Source organism: Spinacia oleracea, chromosome 5 (genome assembly GCF_020520425.1).
Source record: "Spinacia oleracea cultivar Varoflay chromosome 5, BTI_SOV_V1, whole genome shotgun sequence".
NCBI classification, from domain to species: domain Eukaryota; kingdom Viridiplantae; phylum Streptophyta; class Magnoliopsida; order Caryophyllales; family Amaranthaceae; genus Spinacia; species Spinacia oleracea.
In genome coordinates, this window is record NC_079491.1 from 22,969,968 (window position 1) to 22,991,277 (window position 21,310).

Genomic DNA, 21,310 nt, shown 5'->3' on the forward strand with positions numbered 1-21,310 from the left:
TACCCAAAAACGAAAAGCACAGCCAGGATCGATCTCAACAATAAGAAATATTACAAAAATACGAACAAAGACATCCATCAAATCAACTACGGAGTAGTCATATTCCGCAAACTACATTTTTACTATACGAGGGGAATTGCTTCAAGTAGATACTACATTCACTAATCAGAGCAAGTTTACACAGATTACGGCAGGTGAACAGTTCTCAATGGCATTCAGACCAACAATCTCAACACTGCTGAACAAATGCATATAAGCTGGGCCTCATTTCCCCCTGCACAGATATACAGACAAAGAAACCGCTATAATTTACCAAAAGAGGGTTCAAAGGAATACTACAACAGAAAGATCAGAGAAGCACAAATGACAAGGAGATTGTCAGAAAAGAACAAATGACAAGGAGATTGCCAGAAAACCAAATCGGTCTTACGTATTCATCATCAGAGTAATATTGTCTCCTTTCAGAAGAATCCTCCCTAAACAAAAGGCAACAATGATTAGAAAGTGGGACTCAAGATCAAGTAAGAGAAACTAATCAAGAGATTAAAACATCGACTGTTTAATTTACCAAGTGATTTTCTGGTCTTCTTTTTGACGTTCACCTCTTCAGCATCATCTAAAACTAAATTCATGTACTCGTCAAACCCCTAAAGAAGAGATATGAATCAAAATATATAAATACACAACAAGTCTGGAGTAGAATCATATAGTATAAAACTTTTTGAGGTGGAAGCAAAATATTTCTGCATTGCTATATTCAACAAATCACAGTACCCTTTAAGCATAAAAGCAACCCCAGGTCCTCAGTTCAACATACTATAAAACCAGTTGATTAATTTGAATATCAATTATTTCAATTACAGGAATGCAGTTCGAAGGCCGATAAGCATAAAAGTAACAGGACCCCAATAATTTAAATTATTTGAATAATTAAGAAGATCGCCACAGAATAACCTGCAGTCCGAAGGCCCAGGTTCCCCAATATACTGTATACCAAGGCCCACATCATCTCACCCCTCCAAAGTCAACTAGGTGAAGCATAATATGTGTTTCTCCTTTAGCTTGAACATGGTAAGCATATCCCAACATATTAACAAAATTGGCCGTGTTTACAAAGAAACAAATTGAGTCAATATGGTAACTGGACCATTGACCAGGATGTATGTTTATTGAGAAAGAAAAGGTACAGACTAAAAATTCATTGTCTAAAAAAAATGAAAGCATATTTTTAAACTACATGCTAGCTACTCATTCCTAAACTAGATGGTAGATCTTAAACATGAAAACATATTTTTTACACTGAGCGAATTATGTGACAAGTGTCCTTGAAAACAACTTTCAAGTTCAGCAAGGTATACTAATAAGTAATAACTAACTAATCAGACACCACGGAAATGTTATGAATGAGAATCCTAAATGCCTCACGGCATAATCTCATAGGAAAACACACACTATCATTTCCAAGGAGATTCTTTTATAATGAAATACTCCGTACTTCGTATACTATAAGTAGACACCAAGGGGGTGTCAAGTACAAGAGGGCAAAAGCCAAAAGTATCATGCCTTCGTGCTATCATGTTTAATTCAATCAACTAAGTCGAGGACTGTTAAGTGTCAATCAAATCAAACACTTGAATCCCAAGTCCTATACACTAGCCTAAAATAAGGGGGGGGGGGGGGGGGGGTGACGGGTTCCTTAGAGTTCAACTGGCTCCTTTTTATTTACGTACCACCAGACTGCTAACAGAAAGAGACCCCCAACAAATCACCAATCCAACCGTCCTTCACATGTTTCCAAGGTGATCTACATGTTACCTCGAAAATAGTTGATATGAGAAACGTTTTTATATTGATACTAGTCGCGACAAAAGGTATTGTTACCATATCTATTTTAGGAAAAATTAACATTAATAACCCAATTATGGACAGTCTTCTCATTTTTATTCATACCACAATTTAGCTTAGAATAATCCTAACTATCATAGTGTTAGGAATTAACATAGCTTGAGCATCAATAACGGCAGAAAATAGGGAGATGTAGATGATTTGATTACTAAACTAGGATAACAGCAAAATGTAAAGGTATTCAATCTTTCGAGGGGCTTGACTATCTCTCTTGTGAACCCTTAAAAGCTCAACATAATCCTCAATCAATATTCAACAACATAATGCTTTCACTCTCTAATCGGTCTATATATAGAGCTTTACTTCTAACAAACTAATTAACTTCTCAAGCTACTAACTCTTAATTGTAATGCTATTCCTAGAATGCCCCTCACCCTAACATTGAGTCATAGCACATAGTACCCTTCTCATAACCGTCCCAATAACCTTTTATACCAGTAAATATAAAGATATCTTTTTTAGACTTTATAGATCTATTCAAGTCTTCTTTCTTTCTTTAGAAAGAACATAGCCAATCTACCCCTTCCAACATCACCAACCAACCCCTTCCAACATCACCAACCAACACCTGCCCACTAATACCTCCTCTTACACCACCACCCCCTGCCCATCCGTCCTCCAACAGTAAAACCCAAACCAGACAACAACTTCGCGGGCAGAGATGTAAAAGTATGCAGGTGAAGTGTCACTGTCCTCTTTCCTTACGAAAGACACCAAGGTCACTCAAAAATGAGTAACTGATTCAAACGGAATTGGGTACACAACACCAAGGTCACAAACCAAATAATTACAGATGACCTTGAGTCAACATTGTGGAAGAAAAGAGGGATTAAAGTAAGAGCATGCAGATGATCTAATAATGAGCAAATTAATCTGCGCCGTCAACATTTTCTAAAACAATAATTTCATCGTTGTTTTTCCCTAATTTTCCGGTGAATTAATACATAAAATGAAATTCGCATTCTTTCAATTGAAAAGGTTACATCAATCTGTACAACCCACAAACAAATACCCTCAAGCTTTGCAGGGGAAAAAAAACCACATATAAATAATAGTATGAAAATGGAGCAAACCCTAAAAATGCGAATAAATTCAATTTTAAGTCTGAGCTAGCCAATAATAATAAAAGAATAATATCGGGAAATCTTACAATAATACGGCCTTCAATCCTGGCATCCTTCTGCTCAAACAACCAAATCTGGATACGGGCTTTCTGAACAACACCACCAAAAAATCAGAAAATATAAAGCAATAAATATTCGATAAATGTGAAATTTAGAATTATCAATGAGCTGAGGGCTTACACTTTGGAGAAACCTGAATATCAGGTTCTGGAAGATTCGAAAGTTCATCAACAAGGAGATGAGTTAGATTATAAATTCAAGAAGAAGAAAAGAAACACAAAAATTGAGAATGGAAGTGAAAAGGCAGTGAATTTACGATAGGCTGGGTCATAATCCTCTGAACTTTGGTGCTCGCCATTGTTGCTGCTTCAAAAAGGTCTGCTCTGCTTCTGTTTTGAAATTGGTCTGCTCTGATAAAACCCTCCGTATTAGAGAAACCCCGTAGTATAGTGAATTTATAACATCGTATGAACATCGTACATTCGTACCCGTAAAACTGAAACGATCCGACCCGAATGGTACGATTCAAATCGAACCGTACCAGACTCTTACCCAAACTAAAGGGTTCTCTTCACCTTATTCGCAATTTTTTGGTTGCCCTCGGGTACAGCCAAGCTGGCTGTACCCCTAACCAAACGACGTCGTGTGATGCGGGTACAGCCAGCGCTGGCTGTACCCCCGAAAACGACGTCGTTCAGCATCTTTTTCCTAAGTTTCCTAAGTTTTCTAACTTTTTTTTTTTGTTACTTCTTCTTCAAGTTGCGCAATTTTTGTTCTTAGGGTTTATTTCGATTTTCTCTCTCTCCTATTTTCTCTCTCCTCTGTTTCGATGGAGCTCGCAGTTATGGATAATTCTGAAGCTCTTTTTGAATCTAATTCTGGAATTTTAAGTACATTGATGTCAGAATGTAAGTTTACATTTTTATTATTTTTATTTATTTGTTTTGATTTCAATGTTTTTGGTTTTGATTGTGTTCGATTTTATATTTTGATTTTGGATAAAATGTGTTTAGAATTTTGTTATTTTTCGTGTTTTCGCTGGATATTTCGATTTTGATTTGTATCTTTGTTTTGGTTTTCTGCAGAATTTCTTATTTTTTTGCAATTGTACGTTAGTTTTTTGTTCGATTTTTATTCATAATTTTATTTATTATCAATGTATATAATGTTAATGAATTTTTAGCTCAGATCTTATGAACATTATATATTTTGATAAAATACATATTATGTTATGAATTTTTGAATTGTTCTGTCCTAAAAGAAAAAATTGTTCATTGTTTAGTTATGACATTCTTAACAAATTGTGAATATTCAGTTCAAGGAAATTGAATATTGTCTACAATAATAATGAACATTTTATTTAATGACTTTGAATGTTACGTATATTAGTAATGAACATTGCATTGAAATGTATTGTGTCTTTTTTATTTAGATAATGAACATTCTATTGTATTATATTGAATTTTCTATTAAGATTTATTGATCATTATCTATTTTACAATGAACATTTTATTTAATATTTTTAATAATACCTATGTTCGTAATGAACATTTTACTTAAGTACATTGAACAACACCTATTTAAACATGGACATTCTATTTTAATATTTTTAACATTATTATTTTAATATTGAACATTTTATTTAAGGATATTGAACATTTAAAATTTCAAAATGTTAGTTATTATTGAAATTGATCATTCACAATATTAACATTGAACAATCACTAATTTAACATTGAACATTTCTTCCATTCGCAGTGAATAAGGAAGTAAGTCTTTTTGTTGAAGGGTCAGAATCTATGTTAATGATGAAGGAAGCTAAAAATGAAGACGAAGCTTATGATTTGTATAATGAATATGCTTTTAGTAAAGGTTTTGGTATTAGGGTTGGGAAAGGTCGGAAACGTCAAAACAGTGAACTTTATACTATGAAACGGTTCTTGTGTAGCTGCGAAGGGGTTAAAGATGAAAAAAGGAAGAGAACAAGGTCTTATGCTAGATTGGATACGCGTACTGGGTGTACTGCTTTTGTTCAGTTTTCTATCGGTAAGGATGGTGTGTGGACGGTTGTGAATCATAATATGATTCATAATCATGCTATGGTTCCTCTAAATAAGAGGCATTTGATAAGATCACAAAGGAAGGTTAGTAAGGAGACTCTTTACTTTATGTCTACTTTAAAAGCTAGTGGTGTTAAAGTGTCTGATACCTTGAGGGTTTTGAGGAAAGAAGTAGGCGGATCTCCTATGGTTGGTTTTACAGCTAGTGATGCTTATAATGCTTTATCACGTGCAAAAGCTAATAAACTTGAAGGTCATGACTGTCATCAGTTAATCAAGTATTTTGCTCAGAGAAATTCCAGTGAAGAAGGTTTTTATTATGACTTTGAGCTTAGTGAAAAAGATGGACTTTTAAGTTTCTTTTGGCGTGATGGTAGGATGAAGAGAGATTATGATTATTTTGGGGATTTATTGGTTTTTGATAAATAAATATGATATGATTTGTGCTCCTTTTGTTGGTATGAACCATCATGCTAATAATGTTATGTTTGGAATGGGTTTTGTTATCAATGAAAAAACAGAATCTTTTAATTGGCTTTTTCAAACTTTCCTTACATCAATGGGTGGAAATCCTCCAATAACCATTATGACAGACCAAGCTCCATCCATTGCTGCTGGGATAAGGAATGTTTTTCCAGATACTAGACATAGATTATGTACGTGGCATATTGGGGAGAATTCAAAGAAGCATATTGGGCAGTATAGAGCTTTAGATGGTTTTTCTGACATATTCAATTATTTTCTGAAGTATTGTGAAACTGCTGCTGAATTTGAATATCATTGGCCAAGGTAATTAATTTGTATTACTTATTTACTTCAAATTAATAAATAATGTGTACTTGTAATCTTATGAGTATTTACTTATAAAGAAATGAACATTTTATTATTTCATGTTATTACCAAGTTATATGCTTTTTCTGACTCTGAACAAATAGGTATATTCTGATGAACAAATTTGATTTTTATATTGAACATTTTGTTTTTCAGAATGTTGACTCACTATAAATGCGTTGAAAATCCATGGTTGAAGAATTTATATACAATCAGAGAGATGTGGTGTCTTGCTTATTCTAAGAACTATTGGTCTGGTGGTGTGTTATCATCACAGCGTTGTGAAACTACCAACAAGTCAGTTTCCCATCGACTTGATAAGACACAAGGCTTATGTGATTTTTATCATGTTTTTTTGGATGTTATTTCTGAGTGGAGGAGCAAACAGAATGGTCATGACTACAGAAATTGGAAAGGTAGACCAGAAGTTGCAGCTGCAAATTGCGGAATTCTTCTTCATGCGAGAAAGATTTACACTATAGAGCATATGTTTTGTTTGAAGAACAATTTCTTAAAGGTATGGCATGTTCTCAAGAAGAAAAACGCGGAAACACGGCTACAGAGAAAAGTTATTATGTGTGGAGGCCTAAAAAAGACTTGATTAAACATGAAGTTCAGTTTAACCAAGAGACTTTTGCAGTGGATTGTACTTGTCAGTATTTTACTGAAATGGGTTTTTTATGTTCTCATGCGCTTCGTGTTTATCATGTGCATTGTGTCCCAGAGATTCCCAATCTCTATATATTGAAGAGGTGGACAAAAGCGGCTATGTGCAGTCATTTGGTTGAAGATGATGGTGAAAAGTCCAATATAGTTGCGGCTTCTGTTTGGAGGGCACAAACCCTTAGGAATTTTGTTAAGCTTGTTATGTCTAGTCAAGATTCTCTTCAAGCTAGGGCTGAGGTTGATTCTGCCTTTGGTCTTTTAAAAGAAAAAGTGGAGAGTATTAGGGGTACAATTGATTTTTCTGATCCTAAAGAGGGTGAAGATATCTTTGTGCCCTTAGTAAAAAAACCCACAGAATTTAAGGAAAAAAGGTGAGAGGGATGACAGATTGAAGAGTACAGTTGAGAAAATCTACAATAAAGCTAAAGGGAATTGGAGGAAGAGAAAAGCAATATTTACAGATGCAACAAGGTTTAAGGCTCAATCTGCAGTCATGGTAAATATTTATTAATATTGAACATATATGTTTTATAAATTGATCATTTGCACATAACTAATTGAACATTCTTTTTTTTGTTTTTTTTTTTTGCTTGGTTTTTGCAGGAGTTGGATGAAGTTGGTGCTCCTGTGATTTTCTCTAATTCTCTTAATGACTCATCTGATCTAGTTGTACTAGATCCTTCACTATTTCAGGTTGTTATCCTTGCAAAGTTTGATCATTTAGTTATAAATATATTAACATTATTATCTGATAAATGATCACTATTAATTTTTCAGGTTGATGCTTCTTTTCCGAAGCCACCTCCAAAATATTTTAGAAGAGGTGCTGTTGTTGATAAAAATGTAGAATCATCGGACAAGGTAGATAGTAATATTTAATTCTTTAAAATGAATATTTAAATTTCTGTTTTTGAATGTCTTTTCATTTTGTGTCAATTTTAGGAAAACAATTCAACAAATGAAACCTCAAATGATTCATATGTTCATGGAAGTACTAAAATCGATGCATGTACAAAAGTTAATGCATTATTGGCTACTAAAGCACCATCGGCTACTAAAGCACCATCGGCTACTAAAGCACCATTGGCTACTAAAGGAACATCAGCTACTAAAGCAAAAAAGGATCAGCAGAGATTTGAGTATGATATCAAGAGTGCATTTGACTTGGGACTTTCACCATCACCAATGGTTACTAAAGTTTCATCTGTTACTAAAGCTCCATCTGTTACTGAAGGTTAAGTTCAAGGACATGTTCATGCTTCAGAAATTATTCAAGTAGTACCTAAAGTTCAAGGATCTATTCAGGCTGAAAAAATTACTCAAGTTGGATCTAAGGTTCAAGGACCTAAAGTTTCATTGGTTACTAAACCTCCGTTGGGTACTAAAGGATCTCATCAATCTGCTAATGATAAAGCTTATTTGAAATTTAAGTATGATTCTTTTTTAGCTCTTTTTGATGAATCAATGGCTGCTGAAAAAGCCATTAAAAGTCAAGGATTTAGTAACTATTGATTATTGAGTTGAAAATTTGTACGTGCATTTATTTGTACTGAACATTTAGTTTAAATAGAATGATCATTGAGGTCAAACGTTTTGATCATTTATTTATAATAGAATGAACATTTAGGTAAGGTAGTACGTGCTCTTATTGTGTTTGAACATTTAGTTTTAATAGAATGAATATTGAGGTCAAACATTTTGATCATCACTATTTTTCATAATATTTTATGTTTGAATTTATTTTATGTTTTTTTAAGACATCCTTCTGAAGTTTATGAACATTTTAGTCAAATATATTCAACATTATCTACTTTTGATTTTGAACAATACACATTTGTCAATGTGTTTCTATTTAAAGATTTTGAACAATACGAATTTCAAAGTGAATATTCTATATGAAAATTTTGAGCATTAAGTATTTCTAAAATGAACATTTTATTGAAATACAATGAATATTAGTAATTTTAAAATTGAACATTATATTGAAATACAATGAATATTAGTAATTTTCATATTGATTATTACTTATTTTCTCAATGAACATTATTTAACGATATTAATCTTTATATATAATTTTCATAAAATCAAGCAGTTAATAAATATTTATATTGTATGCATTATTGAGTTGCAAATTTTGTTGTGCATTTGATTCAATACTGCAAAGGAAACTGAATATTAAACATAAAAGAAATGAACACTAAGTCATATGTTTTTGAACAAACCACCAAAATACCCAAATATTTACTTTACATTGTACTAAAAATCTATCTTTGTTTGTTAACCTTCTTACTATCTGCTTAATTTTTCATTAACTCCTCCATGCTTCATTTATGTTTGACTCATGCTTTTCAATTTGCTTTGAAAGCATTAGGAGACCACAGAAAGTGACACGAAGCTTCCTTATTTGATTTGTCTGTATATCAAAAATTAAAAAAAAATTAAAAATGTTTTATGAAATCCAAATATTAAATTATAAAATTAGGAATATAAAAGAAATTCAACAGACAGAACACTAAAACAGAAAAGACAAAAACAATAAAAATAATGAATAAAATACGAAAGAAGAATGAACAAAATTAAATTTACATCATTTGCCTTCAAGTCACAGATCCATTCATGTCTTGGATCACCAGTATAGGTCTCCATGTGCTTCATGACATACACACCGCAGTTTGTATAGTCCTTCGTGCTTCTCCATTTCATCTTGAGCAAATTCATTTCATACTTTTGCATTGGTTCTACGTCATAACCAAATGTGCCCATATATTTTGCAAAAGCATCCAACTGGAATTTTGGTTCAAAATTGTAAGATAATTATCTTTTGACGTTTCAAATATACATTTATGAAGGATTTATTTCTTACCACAACTTCTGGGTGTCCCTCGTATTTATCTTCAAATTTTACATTTCTTGGTAGAGGCCTGTTGTCAATTACATCCACAGTTGCATTGTAATGGTTGATGACTAGGAGATAGAAGTGTTTTGCAGCAAGAACGGGAATGAATATCTGAAAAAGAGGTAATTATTTAAGTTAAAAACAATGAATAATAATATACATTAAAATGAACATTAAAGTTTTAGGAATGGGTTAGAAGTTATATAGGTTTACCTGTTTAAATTGATGAATGTTTTTGAAATTATAGTTATTCAGTTCATCGTTAATCCTGCTTTGAAAATCATCAAGCCTTTTTTCGTAGGAGGATCCTGCTGGACATACCTTGTTTGTGCACATAATATGCTGCATTTAAAGATAATATCATTCAATTAAAAAGATATGTAAAATTATTTACAATGATAATGAACATTTCAATTTAATCATTCGTACTTTTTATCTTAATTTTGTTGAACATTAATTATTTCAATAATGAATATTCCATTTCAAACTTTTGAACATTATGTGTTGTAATTATGAACATTCTATTTAAATATATTAAACATTACTTGTTTTTATATAAACAACATGAACATTTTAAATAACATCAATTATTATACTTACATATGGAACTGTTGAAAGAAAGAGTTTATCTTTATGGTCCTTTGCATTTAGATACTTCGACCATGAATCAATCACACAGTCAACCACTTCCACTTCATCAACCAGTGTTTTCATGTCTTCTCTATTGATGTAGTTATATCCATCAAAATAAAGAAGCTCACTACAAAAAGGAAGTAAATTAGGAGGAAGTATTCGAATTTAAATTTTAAATTACTTTTACGTGAAATTAAAGAAAATACCTGTTGTCCTGACCACTTAACACATAATCTGCTAGGCTTTGATGCATTGTGTCCAGATTTTTGAACAAGTCTCGATACTTGACCAAATATGGAGAAGAGAAGGCAGCCGGTAGTTTGTGAATCCTCTGAGGTCTTTTTCCTTTGTCACCTTTCTCATTTCTGTATATACAAAAAAATTAACAAAAAATCGACTTAATTATAAAAAGAACATATAAGATTAAGAGTATGAACATATAAGATTAAGAGTACGAACCTATAAGATAAATAAAGAGAAAGAATATAAAATTCCAGAAGAAGAACCAAGAAGTTAACAGGTTTGAACAAGAAAGAACAAATAATTTTAAAGTATGAACATATAAAGTAAAAGAATGAACAAAAAGTACAAAAAGAAAGAACATAACATTCCAGAAGAATGATCCAAGAATTTAACAAGTATGAACAAAAACTAGAAGAGTATGAACATATTAAACAAGTTTGAACAAAACTTATAAAAAGAATGAATATTAACGAAAAACAAAAAGATTAAAAAGTTAAATCATGACATTTTAAATAACCAAAACATTATTATGTCTTTAAAATAGTTTTCATAATATAACCAAAGTTTCACAAATACAAATTCAGTCTGAATACAGTTAAAATTTACCCTTCTCCTTCATCTTCTTTTTCCTCTTTGTCTTCAAAAATTTCGTCCAATTTCAAATCTGTTTTTGTGCTTGAAATTAATGTTGATATTGAGACTTCATTCAGTGGAGTTTTTGGTGAAGGAAGAGAAGATTGTCCTGCACCAACAGATTGTTCAGCTTCCACTGCTATTTTCACCTGTAATTTTGTAGGAGTATGAGGTTCTACTGGCTCCTCAGCCATTTGTGTTGCAACCTTGTTCTCAAGAACTTGTGGTTCAGCATTTTCATTTGTCTTTTTTGTTGCAGGCTGCTCCTCAACCCATCTGGTGTAACCTTCTTCTTAATCACTTGTGGTGCAGGATCCTTTTCATTTCTCACTTCTGGTGCAGGCTTCTCTTGAATTATATTAGTTACATGCATCATTTCTGATACATGCAACTCGGGCTCCACTGTAGTTGCATCCAAGCTCACAGTCTTCTCTTCTTGTACAACAATGTTCTCCACTGTTGTTTTTTGTTCTTCTGAAGCTGGTTCACTCACTTGTGATTCTGCTTGGATCATTTTCTTAGCTTTTGCATTTTCATTTTCTTTTTTCTCTTCCTCCCTTCTTTGTTTTAGATTCAGCATAGCAGAAGCCAAAGATTCATCTATTTCTTCCAGTGACAAACTTGGCGTAGAGGTGGATGTACCAGCTTTTTGACCTTTCAACTTGTCATCATCTACCATCGGTGATGGTGTAAGTCCCAAGTCGAAAGCTTTCTTGATATTATACTCATATCTCTTGTTATCCTTTTTTGCTTTCTTTTTCTCCAGATCAATTGCATCCAACAACTCTTTTTCTTTCTCCAATAGAGCCTTAATGAAGTCATCAGACCACTCATCTTGGCTTAATGATGGTTCTTTTGCCATTTTAGACAAGAACTCTTCCACTTTAGATACCAACTCATTTCCTGTGAAGAATTCTTGCGCCTTCTTCAGTGAATCAGAAAGCTTTGACAAATTGTCACCAACAGCTTGAATTATACCCACAAACTCATCCATAAACTCCTGTGTTTTAAAACCCATTGACATACATTAGGGAATAGTAAACTTTTAGGTGTTTCAGTTTGAACATTAATAATTAAAATTATGAACAACTATATATACTGAATGACACTTGTTCACATACACAATATATAATTAAAGAGGCTTAAACACTTATTTTTATCATTTATTGATACAGTTTGAATAAATAACCAAAGAGGTTTGAACATTTTATTACATTCTGTATATAATGTACTAATTCTTCATTATGTTATCATATGGCTTAGAGAGGTATGAACATTATATGCAAAAATAAAGAACATTTAAGCAAAGGGTTATGAACATTTATTTATATATGTTCTTAAAGTATTTTTTAACATATTAAAGGAAGGAACATAAAATTAATATTACACATATTTATATTTTGCAGAATTATTAACTTTAATCTATTAGAATGTGATGTATTTAGGAATACCTTGCGAGTTTGTTTTTCTTCAATATTGATTTTGGGTAACACCTTCCCCAATCCAAAGCCACTTTTCTCCAATTCATTCCGTTTTTTTCCTATTTCCTTTGTATAGCAGGACACAAGTGGAATTCGTCTTGGAGGAAAAAAGTTCATTCTTTGAACTCTGTCAAAATAGAAAATCTGACATAAAAAGTATAAATGTTAGAAAAACCCTATGATTGATCAAGTAGATTAAAATCATAAATTTAGAAGGTGTAAATGATGTTATACCGTCAACAACGGCAATGGTCCTGTGAAAAATGTTGCTATGTCATTTAGTTTCAGGTTTTTTTTATACTGTGCAGTAGTTGAGAGCAGTGCCTCCCACACATACTTGCACCAGTTCAAGCTCTGGATCTGCTCATGATCCATCATTGAGAACAAAAATTTGAAGTATGCTTGGTTTGACAATGTGCTTTTGATCAATGTGTTGACAGTCACCACCAAGAAGCTTGTAATGAAATTTGCATCCGGTCCAACCTCAATTTGGTCTTCTCGACTGTAGTACTTCAAAATTTTCTGAACTGATGGGACCTTATTCCCAAGAGGATTCCACTTTGAATCTATAAAGATCTTTTTCCAACTGTTTTTTTAATGAACAAAATCTAATTAAGATAAACATTCCCAAATAGAAAGGACAAACAATATAAAAAGAAAGAACAAACGCAACAAGAACTATGAACAATAATGAACAATTATATGAATCAGGGTTATAAAAAAAGAACAACCATATACAAATGAACAAAATTTAATTAAGAAAAACAAAATTTCATTAAATATGAACAAAATTTAATTAGGATTTCACTTTTCATGTATTAATGTCTTCTTCAATCTGTTTTTTGAACATATGGCTGAAAACTTTGAACATAAAGGAAACAAACTTTGAACATATTGGAGAAAAGCTTTGAACATATTGGAGAAGCTTTAAACATAATAGGGAATTGTTTTGAACATAATTGATAAAAACTTTGAACATAAGGAGGAAAAACTATGAATAATTGTATGAGATAAACGCAGAAAAAACTTTTTCTCATTATAATTGTATGAGATAAACTTTCAAATTCTGAATGTATATTAAGCCATACACAATTGAACAAATAACTTTAAGTAAAAGAACATTTATAGTACATGCATAATGCAGTTAGATTTTTGAACTCTATAACATATTAAAAATAAAAGTATAGACTTAAGATCATTTACCTTGCCATGAATGCAGAAAATTCTTCACTAGCCTTGTCAGACTTTGCCTCAACTATCTCTACTTCACCGCTAGGAAGGCCATATATCTTTTTCACGTCCTCAAATTCTATCAGAATTTTCTCATTCCTTGGCAGATAAAGATTTTGGCTGTTTTCCTCAAAGTTGTTACACAGCCATGTAACAAATTGTTGGGATGAAGTAGGTAGCTGGAAATCTAGCAATGCTCCTAGACCAATATTTCGAACGACCTCCTTCTTCTGTTCATTCATCATGGAAATGAATGTGATGAATTTTCCGTGTCCTCCTCCAACACCGGTTTTTTCTTCCTCTTCTTCTTCTACTCTCTCCTTGTAAACAGCGATTGATTTCATTGGTTTCTTTCTTGCAGGAACTTCTTTGGTAATCATCGCCAAAGGGGAAGCCTCCCGTTCCACAACTAAATCTGATTAACAAAGCCAAAAATTAATGCAGGAATAATAAGAATAAAAATAAATTACATAGATTCATTCAAGTATTTTTATTTTTACCTTTTTCTGATTTGTGAATATCATCATTTTCATTCTCTTCCTTCCCTTCCCAATCCTCATCCGCTATTTTCCTCTTTCGTTTCTTTTCAGCAGGTAGGTTTGCTTTTGGTGTTGTTCTTTTTGATGCTGGAAAAGGAACACATATAAGTGAGTTTTAATAACAATCCTAGAATATTTTATCTTATGGAAAACAAATAAATTTTAATCTTACCTATTTCTTGTCTTTGTTTTTCGAACATAAGCAACCTATCCTTCACCGGTACTGTTTGCTCTGTTAGAGAAGAACATAGAATTAAGAAGTTTTGATAAATATGTAATACAATGTTTAACATTTTATTATACTAAATATATATATACCTTTTTTCATCTTTTTTTGTTGTTTCACTTCTTCTTCTTTCCATTCTTCGTCTTCCTCATCTTCCTCATCTTCCTTATCTTCTTCCTCTTCTTCCTCATCAACTTCCTCTTCTTCCTCTTCTTCTTGAACCTCTTCTTCTTGTTCCTTTCTTTTCTTCAAAGTTTCTTTCATTTTCCTTTTCCCTTTAGCTATGACTTCTGCAAGTCCTGTCAATAGAACAAAATTGAAAAATTGTTTGAACATATGACCAAAAAACTTTGAATAATTGTAAATTTTAACATATGTCCAAAAACTTTGAACATATGATAAAAAACTTCAAACATAATATAAAAAACTTTTGATCATGATGGAGAAAAACTTTGAACATATAACCAAAAACTTTGAATAACTGTATGAGATAAAAACAGAGAGAATTTTTATCCAAACAAAAATAACATTTTATGATAAATAAATGAACATTCCATGAAAAAAAATTGAACAATGTTAAATTTTATTAAGTTCAAAGTTATTTTATCATATGTTCAAAGTTTTTTGAACATATGATAAAAAACTTGGAACATAATTCAGAAAACTTGAACTTAATATAGAAATATTTTGAACATGATGGAAAAAAACTTTGAACATATAACCAAAAACTTTGAATAACTGAGATAAAAACAGAAAGAATTTTTATGCAAACAAAAATAACATTTTTGATAACCAAATTAACATTCCATGAAAAAACTTTGAACAATGTTAAATGTAAAACCTGTTTTCTGTTCATCTTTCAATTCTTCAGTATCCTTTTTCTTGTTTCTTTTTGTTGCAGTCCTAAGAGGAAGAATTCTTCCTTTAACAGATGCTTTTTTCTCAACTCCTGTAAAAAAGATAATAATGTATTTAATATATTAACATTTTATCAAATAACTTATATTATTGCTTAACATTTTTTTTGTATGTATATTTATCTTTTTGCTTTTTTGTTTTTGTGATCTCAACATCCAAAGGCTCATCCTCAACTTCTTTCTCAGCCACTTTCCTTTTCTTTGGAGTATTTGTTACTTTGGAAGTAACTTCGGAAACATCTACATTAATAACAAATACTAAGTACAACTTACATAATAATATATTTGATCATTTATTGAAATAAGATTGAACAATGTAAATATTTACCTTTTCCATCAAATTCTTCCCTGGTAACTATTTCAGCACAAACATTTTCTTGCACTTTCACCATTGATCTTGTACTTCTTCTCGGATTGTATGAATCTGATATGTTGTGCAACTTCTTTTGTAGTGCTTCATCAATATATATACTTTGAATGACTTTCTTCTTGTTAGCAGTTGTCTTCCTTCCTTTTCTTGTTCCATTACCACCATTGGTTGGATCTGCACTCTCTGAAGCATTTACATTTTCAACCACCTTGGCAATTGCTTTTGTGGCATCATCATCTTCTTTTTTCTTTCTCTCAGCTTCTCTTTCCTTTCTCTCAGCTTCTTTCCTTTCCGCTTCCTCTATCAACGCTTTGTTGTTTTTAGCAATAAGCTGACTCATTTTATCTTCATATTCTTTCTTTCTTTCCTCAATATCCTTCTTCTTTGCTTCAGCTTTATCTTCTTCTTCCTTTTTCTTATTAGCCTCCATCCTCTTGTTTTCAGCTTCTTTCTTCCCAGCTTCTCTTTCGGCATCAGCTGCAGATGCCTTTTCCTCAGCCAATCTTCGGGCTTCTGCGTCAGCTGCAGATGCCTTTTCCTCAGCCACTATTTGGCTTCTGCATCAGCTGCAGATGTCTTCTCCTCAGCCAGTCTTTTGGCTTCTTTCTCAGCTGGAGATGCCTTTTCCTCGGCGACTCTTTTGGCTTCTGCATCAGCAGCAGGTGCCATTTTCTCAGCTCCTATTTGTGCAGATACAGCAGGTGTAGTTATCCTTTCCTCAGCTTCTTTGCTGGCTTTTGCAGCAGCTGCAGCTACCATTGCTGCAGCCTTTTTTTTGTTGTTCTTCTTTATGCTCTTTGCTAAAAGTTGTTTCACTAACATATTGCCCCTGATATGATAAACAAAGTACAAAAAAATTCTATAAATTAAACCAAAAAAAGTGTGATCATATATATGAAAACGTATGAACAATATCATTTAAATATAAACTTACAAATAAACAAGAAAGAAAGAGTTGTTCAATAATAAAGAATAACCCATAAAAAATAAAGAACAAACAATTCCAAATGAATGAACAAACAATGAAACAATTATGAACAAATATGCAGAAAAAAATGAATTGTTAAAAAAAAGTAAAATTGTACCTATTTTTTGTAGCAATCTTTTTTTTGTACCATAGATTTTGAAGGATCTTCTTGATCTACTTCACTGTTTTTTGAATAAGATATTGTTAATATACATGCTATTTTATATAAAATTAAGAACGATTCAACTAAATTGAAAATTCATATTATTTTTTACCTTGATGTTTTTTGAACTTCAGACTGGGATTTTGATGAAGATTTCTCAGTAACTTCAAGCTGGGATTTTGATGAAGATTTGTCTTCTTCTTCTCTGTAATTTGAATAGTAAGGTGTAAACGTACAAATCATTTTATATAAAATTAATAAAAAAAATCATTCAAAAAGCTAAAAATAGACATTATATTATACCTCAATGATTTTTGAACTTCTGTCTCAGAAGTTGTAGATGCCTTCCCATCTCCTTCACTGTATTTTTTATTAATATGATGTTAATGGACACATCTAATATATATATATATATAAAGGGGAGTTTTTTAAAGAGCATTTAGAGCGTCCACATAGGATTGTACAGTCATCACGTATAAATATTATAAAAATAGATTATAATAATGTTATAAAAGATAGATTACCTAAGATTAAATATCTTAGGAGTTATACATTAGATTAAATAAGTAAAAGATAGATTATAACTTCACCAAATTTATCTTTATAATAATGTTTATTCATAATTTTTAGATTACGTAAGTGATAGGTGAAGATTATTGTACTCTGATCTTTTACAAAAGTTATACGTCTAATTTTATCTTAGGACTTTTCCAGTAGACGTCAAACTCTATTTCTACGTGTGTAAATTTTACGTTTACATTAGAATTCTACTTGCATTAAACTATATTTTTTCCGGTTATAAATATATGACTTTATATGTTCAACCCATATCTAACTATCAACATAATAGTTTACAAAAAAAAAAAACTCAAGTTTGTGTGATCATGGTTGCGTAAATTTATAAAACTATACTCCTCTTTTATTATATTTGATTTTCTTTTTACGGGTTTATACCCTATAGTTATTATGATGATTTAAGTACTCTGTATGTTTATTTTTCATAAATATTTCATTGATTCGAGCAATTAATTCAAGCAAAAACGATTGGAAAATAAATGTACGTGTTTCAAGAATTATTGATGTGCTAAACTTCCGTAAACAAAATAGTGTCATTAGTCTGGACATGGTCATTGACGAAGAGGTATATAATTGATCTTATATAATTGTGGCTTCATAATTTTTTCCTTCTTTTTAACTTTTAATAATAATTTTACAATTGCAGGGTGATTATGTACATGCTTCAATCAAAGGAAAATATGTGCAATAATTTCGTCAAATATTGGCGGAAGGCAACGTCTACACAATAAGATATTTATTTATTTTGTGGCTTCAGTTATTTTTTTTTTTAATTTACCCTAAGTCAACTTGGTGAAAAGGATAAGTAACCAAATTTATAATCAAATAGACGGTTGTTGGTGACAAAATTAGGGGGTAAGAATTAAATTGGATGAGACGATATTATTTTTTCTTTTGGACATAGGAGAGTTCCATTTATTATTACATTAATAGTTCATTTAACATTAAAGGAAACTGAAACCAAAATAAAAGAGGTTAATGGGGAAAATAAAATACAATATACGAAAATGAAACAATTTCTAAGGATTGACTAAATAGAATATGGGGTGAAAAAATAAGGATAGAGGGAGTCTATACTTATACAATTTATATGTAATGATTTTGTTTAGATTACATGAATAACCAACTACTAATTCAAGTGGCTACGTTTATTGATCGCTAGCAGTCCGGAATGATTAGTAAATTGTTTTAAAAGAAAACCCCTATAAGAATTCAGTTTAAATGTTAGTTGAGTATATGAATGGTCAAGGTTAAATATATTAAAATGACAATACATATTGGAGATGGTTACTATGACTACAATTTTAATGTAGCTATTGTAAAATAATCCTAAAAACAATTTAACAATAAGAACTGAATAAAATATATTGATTAAAGATAGAAATTTGGTGTAAAACTAAACAAAATGAAATTAGTTTTAAATTAAGAGATATCCATAGTAACTTAAATAATTAAAAACAGATATGTGCATCACACGTCTATCTTTGTACGATGATATTATCCCAGTTTCAGGTGATCCTGGGATCGATTCTCATCCCCGCCCTTTGTGGCTCATTCGCACCAAAAAAAAATATACTTTTCATTACAAGCCCGTGCGCTATGTACTTTTCATTACAAATCCGTGCATCGCACGGGCTTCCATACTAGTTATATTATATAATATTAAAAATTATTCAAATTTAAAACAAAATTGATATTATCTTATACCTTAATACTTTCTGAACCTCTGGCTGGGATTTAGTTGGTCTTCGCTTAAATTTGAGTATTAACCTTTGTGGTTGTTCTCTAGATTTTATAAATGTATAACTAATGAGTGTCCAGAGCAAAATACAGTTTGAAGAAATGAATATTTTATGAAAACAAAATGATCATTTAACATAAAAACAGTTATCATGAGTTTTAATATTAAAAAGGACTGAAGAAATGAACAAAAGTTCAAACATTGAAATTATGAATATAGCAGTTGAAATAATTGAACATTTTATAAACCAAACTTAGTATATCAGAGTAAATGAACATTTTATAAAAAGGAATTGAACATTTTACCAAAATGAATTGAATATTTTACCAAAATGAGTGTAGTTTTAAAATTTTACGATAGAAAAATTGAATATTAGTACAAAGAACATTTCCATTATGAATATAATTCTAGAAATAATTCATAGTATATTCAAAAACAAAACTCAGTAACAAAATATATTCCAGAAAAAAATTGAACATTTTTGAAAAAAGAAAATGAATATTTTATAAAAATATATTGAACATTTTATAAAAAGAAAAATGAATATTTTATCAAAGTATTTTGAACATTTTGCAAACAGACAGTTATCAAGAGTTCTGGACTTATTTTTTTGGACATAGGAATGAACAAATGATCGAATCATTTTAATTATATATATAACATTCGAAATAATTCAGTATTCCTAGAGAAAACTCAGTAGACCAAAAAGGATATCCAGTTTGGAATATATGAACATTTTTCAAAAAGATTTTGAATATTCTGCTATAATCAATTGAACATTTTGCCTAAGATAGTTATCATGAGTTCTCGAGTTAATTTATTTTACAGAGGAATGAACAAAACTCAGTAGACCAAAATGAATATTTAGCTTAAACAATATGAACATTTACACATAAGTTGAACATCTAACATAAGGATAGAAAAACTCAACAAAAGTTCATCACATTTACATTATTATAATAATATTTGAAATAATTGACATTCCCTATCCAAATTTTAATCATCAATAAGATTATTCTTAAATCTCTATGAATATTAACGGCACATTCGTAATTTAAATAGAAATTGATATTCAATAACATAAAAATTTACTTACTGGACTTTGTCTATTTGTTTTTTAGTTTCAATTTCATTCTCAATTTGGTATTGTCCAGTTCTGTGACCAAAAAACCAATAGTTAGGGTTTGGTAAAATCACTTCGCAACGAAAATGAATATTAACATAAAATTGATTGATCATTAACATAAAATTGATTGAACATATGTAAATTAAAATGAATTTTATCTACGAAAAATTAAAATAACATACTCCGTCATGTCTGTGACCAAAAAACCAATAGTTAGGGTTTGGTAAAACAATTCGCAACGAAAATGAACATTACATAAAATTGATTGAACATTAACATAAAATTGATTGAACATATGTAAATTAAAATCAATTTTATCTACGAAAACTTAAAATAACTTACTCTGTCATATCTGATTGCTTTTCACTGCCGATTTTTGGCTATTCACTAGATCTTCCAGTACTATAGCAAAAAAATCAGAAGTTAGGGTTTGTTAACATCATAAACCAAAAAAATTGACCATTATAATGAAATTATTTGATCATTATAATGAAAAATACTGAAAATAACTAAATTAAACAGATATTTAACTATTTAAACAGTTGCATGTACGCAATCTGAAATTAAATTACATACGTTTCTTTTTCTTTCTTTCGGCATCTTCGTTTTTCTGAAATAGAACGAAAATAAACAAAATTAGATTTCATATTTAGTTCGAAAATAAAATCGAAATATCAGAATCATTTCTAATTACTTACTTTTTGCTTTTCGTTGGATTTTGTAGCTTGTTCATGTCAATTTCATCTCGAACATCCATTTTTCTCCTTTTCTTTCACCAAAAAGAAGGCACAAATTTCTTCTCTTGATATTTTCTGCAAATTCAGCTTAAATAATGAAGATTAGTAGCGGTTTGAAGAGAGAGAAAGTAAATTGAGGTGGTTGCAGGAAGTTTAATGGCGGTTTTAGGAGAGAGAAAGCAATCAACGTAGATGAGTGGGCGGAGGAGAGAGAAAATTTTTTGCGTGCTGAGAATTTGAACGGTT

At 30.9% G+C, this 21,310-nt stretch overlaps 3 protein-coding genes across 3 annotated transcripts; 1 reads left to right on the plus strand and 2 right to left on the minus strand.

Annotated features, from left to right (window-relative positions):
* LOC110793481 (uncharacterized) lies at positions 1-3,479 on the minus strand. Its single transcript, XM_021998356.2, has 6 exons — positions 3,346-3,479; positions 3,210-3,236; positions 3,056-3,118; positions 569-647; positions 431-476; positions 1-274 (listed from the first exon to the last, which is right to left on the minus strand). Exons 1-6 carry the CDS (start codon positions 3,385-3,387, stop codon positions 265-267), a joined length of 267 nt encoding a protein of 88 aa, XP_021854048.1. The 5' UTR covers positions 3,388-3,479; the 3' UTR covers positions 1-264.
* Positions 3,480-3,858: 379 nt separating this feature from the next.
* LOC110793473 (protein FAR1-RELATED SEQUENCE 5-like) lies at positions 3,859-5,518 on the plus strand. Its single transcript, XM_021998345.1, has 2 exons — positions 3,859-3,937; positions 4,788-5,518. Exons 1-2 carry the CDS (start codon positions 3,859-3,861, stop codon positions 5,516-5,518), a joined length of 810 nt encoding a protein of 269 aa, XP_021854037.1.
* A 3,376-nt stretch (positions 5,519-8,894) lies between these two features.
* Positions 8,895-21,084, minus strand: LOC110793474 (uncharacterized). The gene is made up of 18 exons (XM_056829437.1): positions 21,026-21,084; positions 17,188-17,244; positions 16,997-17,089; positions 16,376-16,583; positions 15,713-16,286; positions 15,309-15,416; positions 14,414-14,473; positions 14,203-14,328; positions 13,676-14,117; positions 12,707-13,058; positions 11,278-11,991; positions 10,965-11,140; positions 10,322-10,480; positions 10,083-10,203; positions 9,696-9,824; positions 9,450-9,593; positions 9,173-9,370; positions 8,895-8,999 (listed from the first exon to the last, which is right to left on the minus strand). Exons 1-18 carry the CDS (start codon positions 21,082-21,084, stop codon positions 8,895-8,897), a joined length of 3,825 nt encoding a protein of 1,274 aa, XP_056685415.1.
* Between the last annotated feature and the right edge of the window lie 226 nt (positions 21,085-21,310).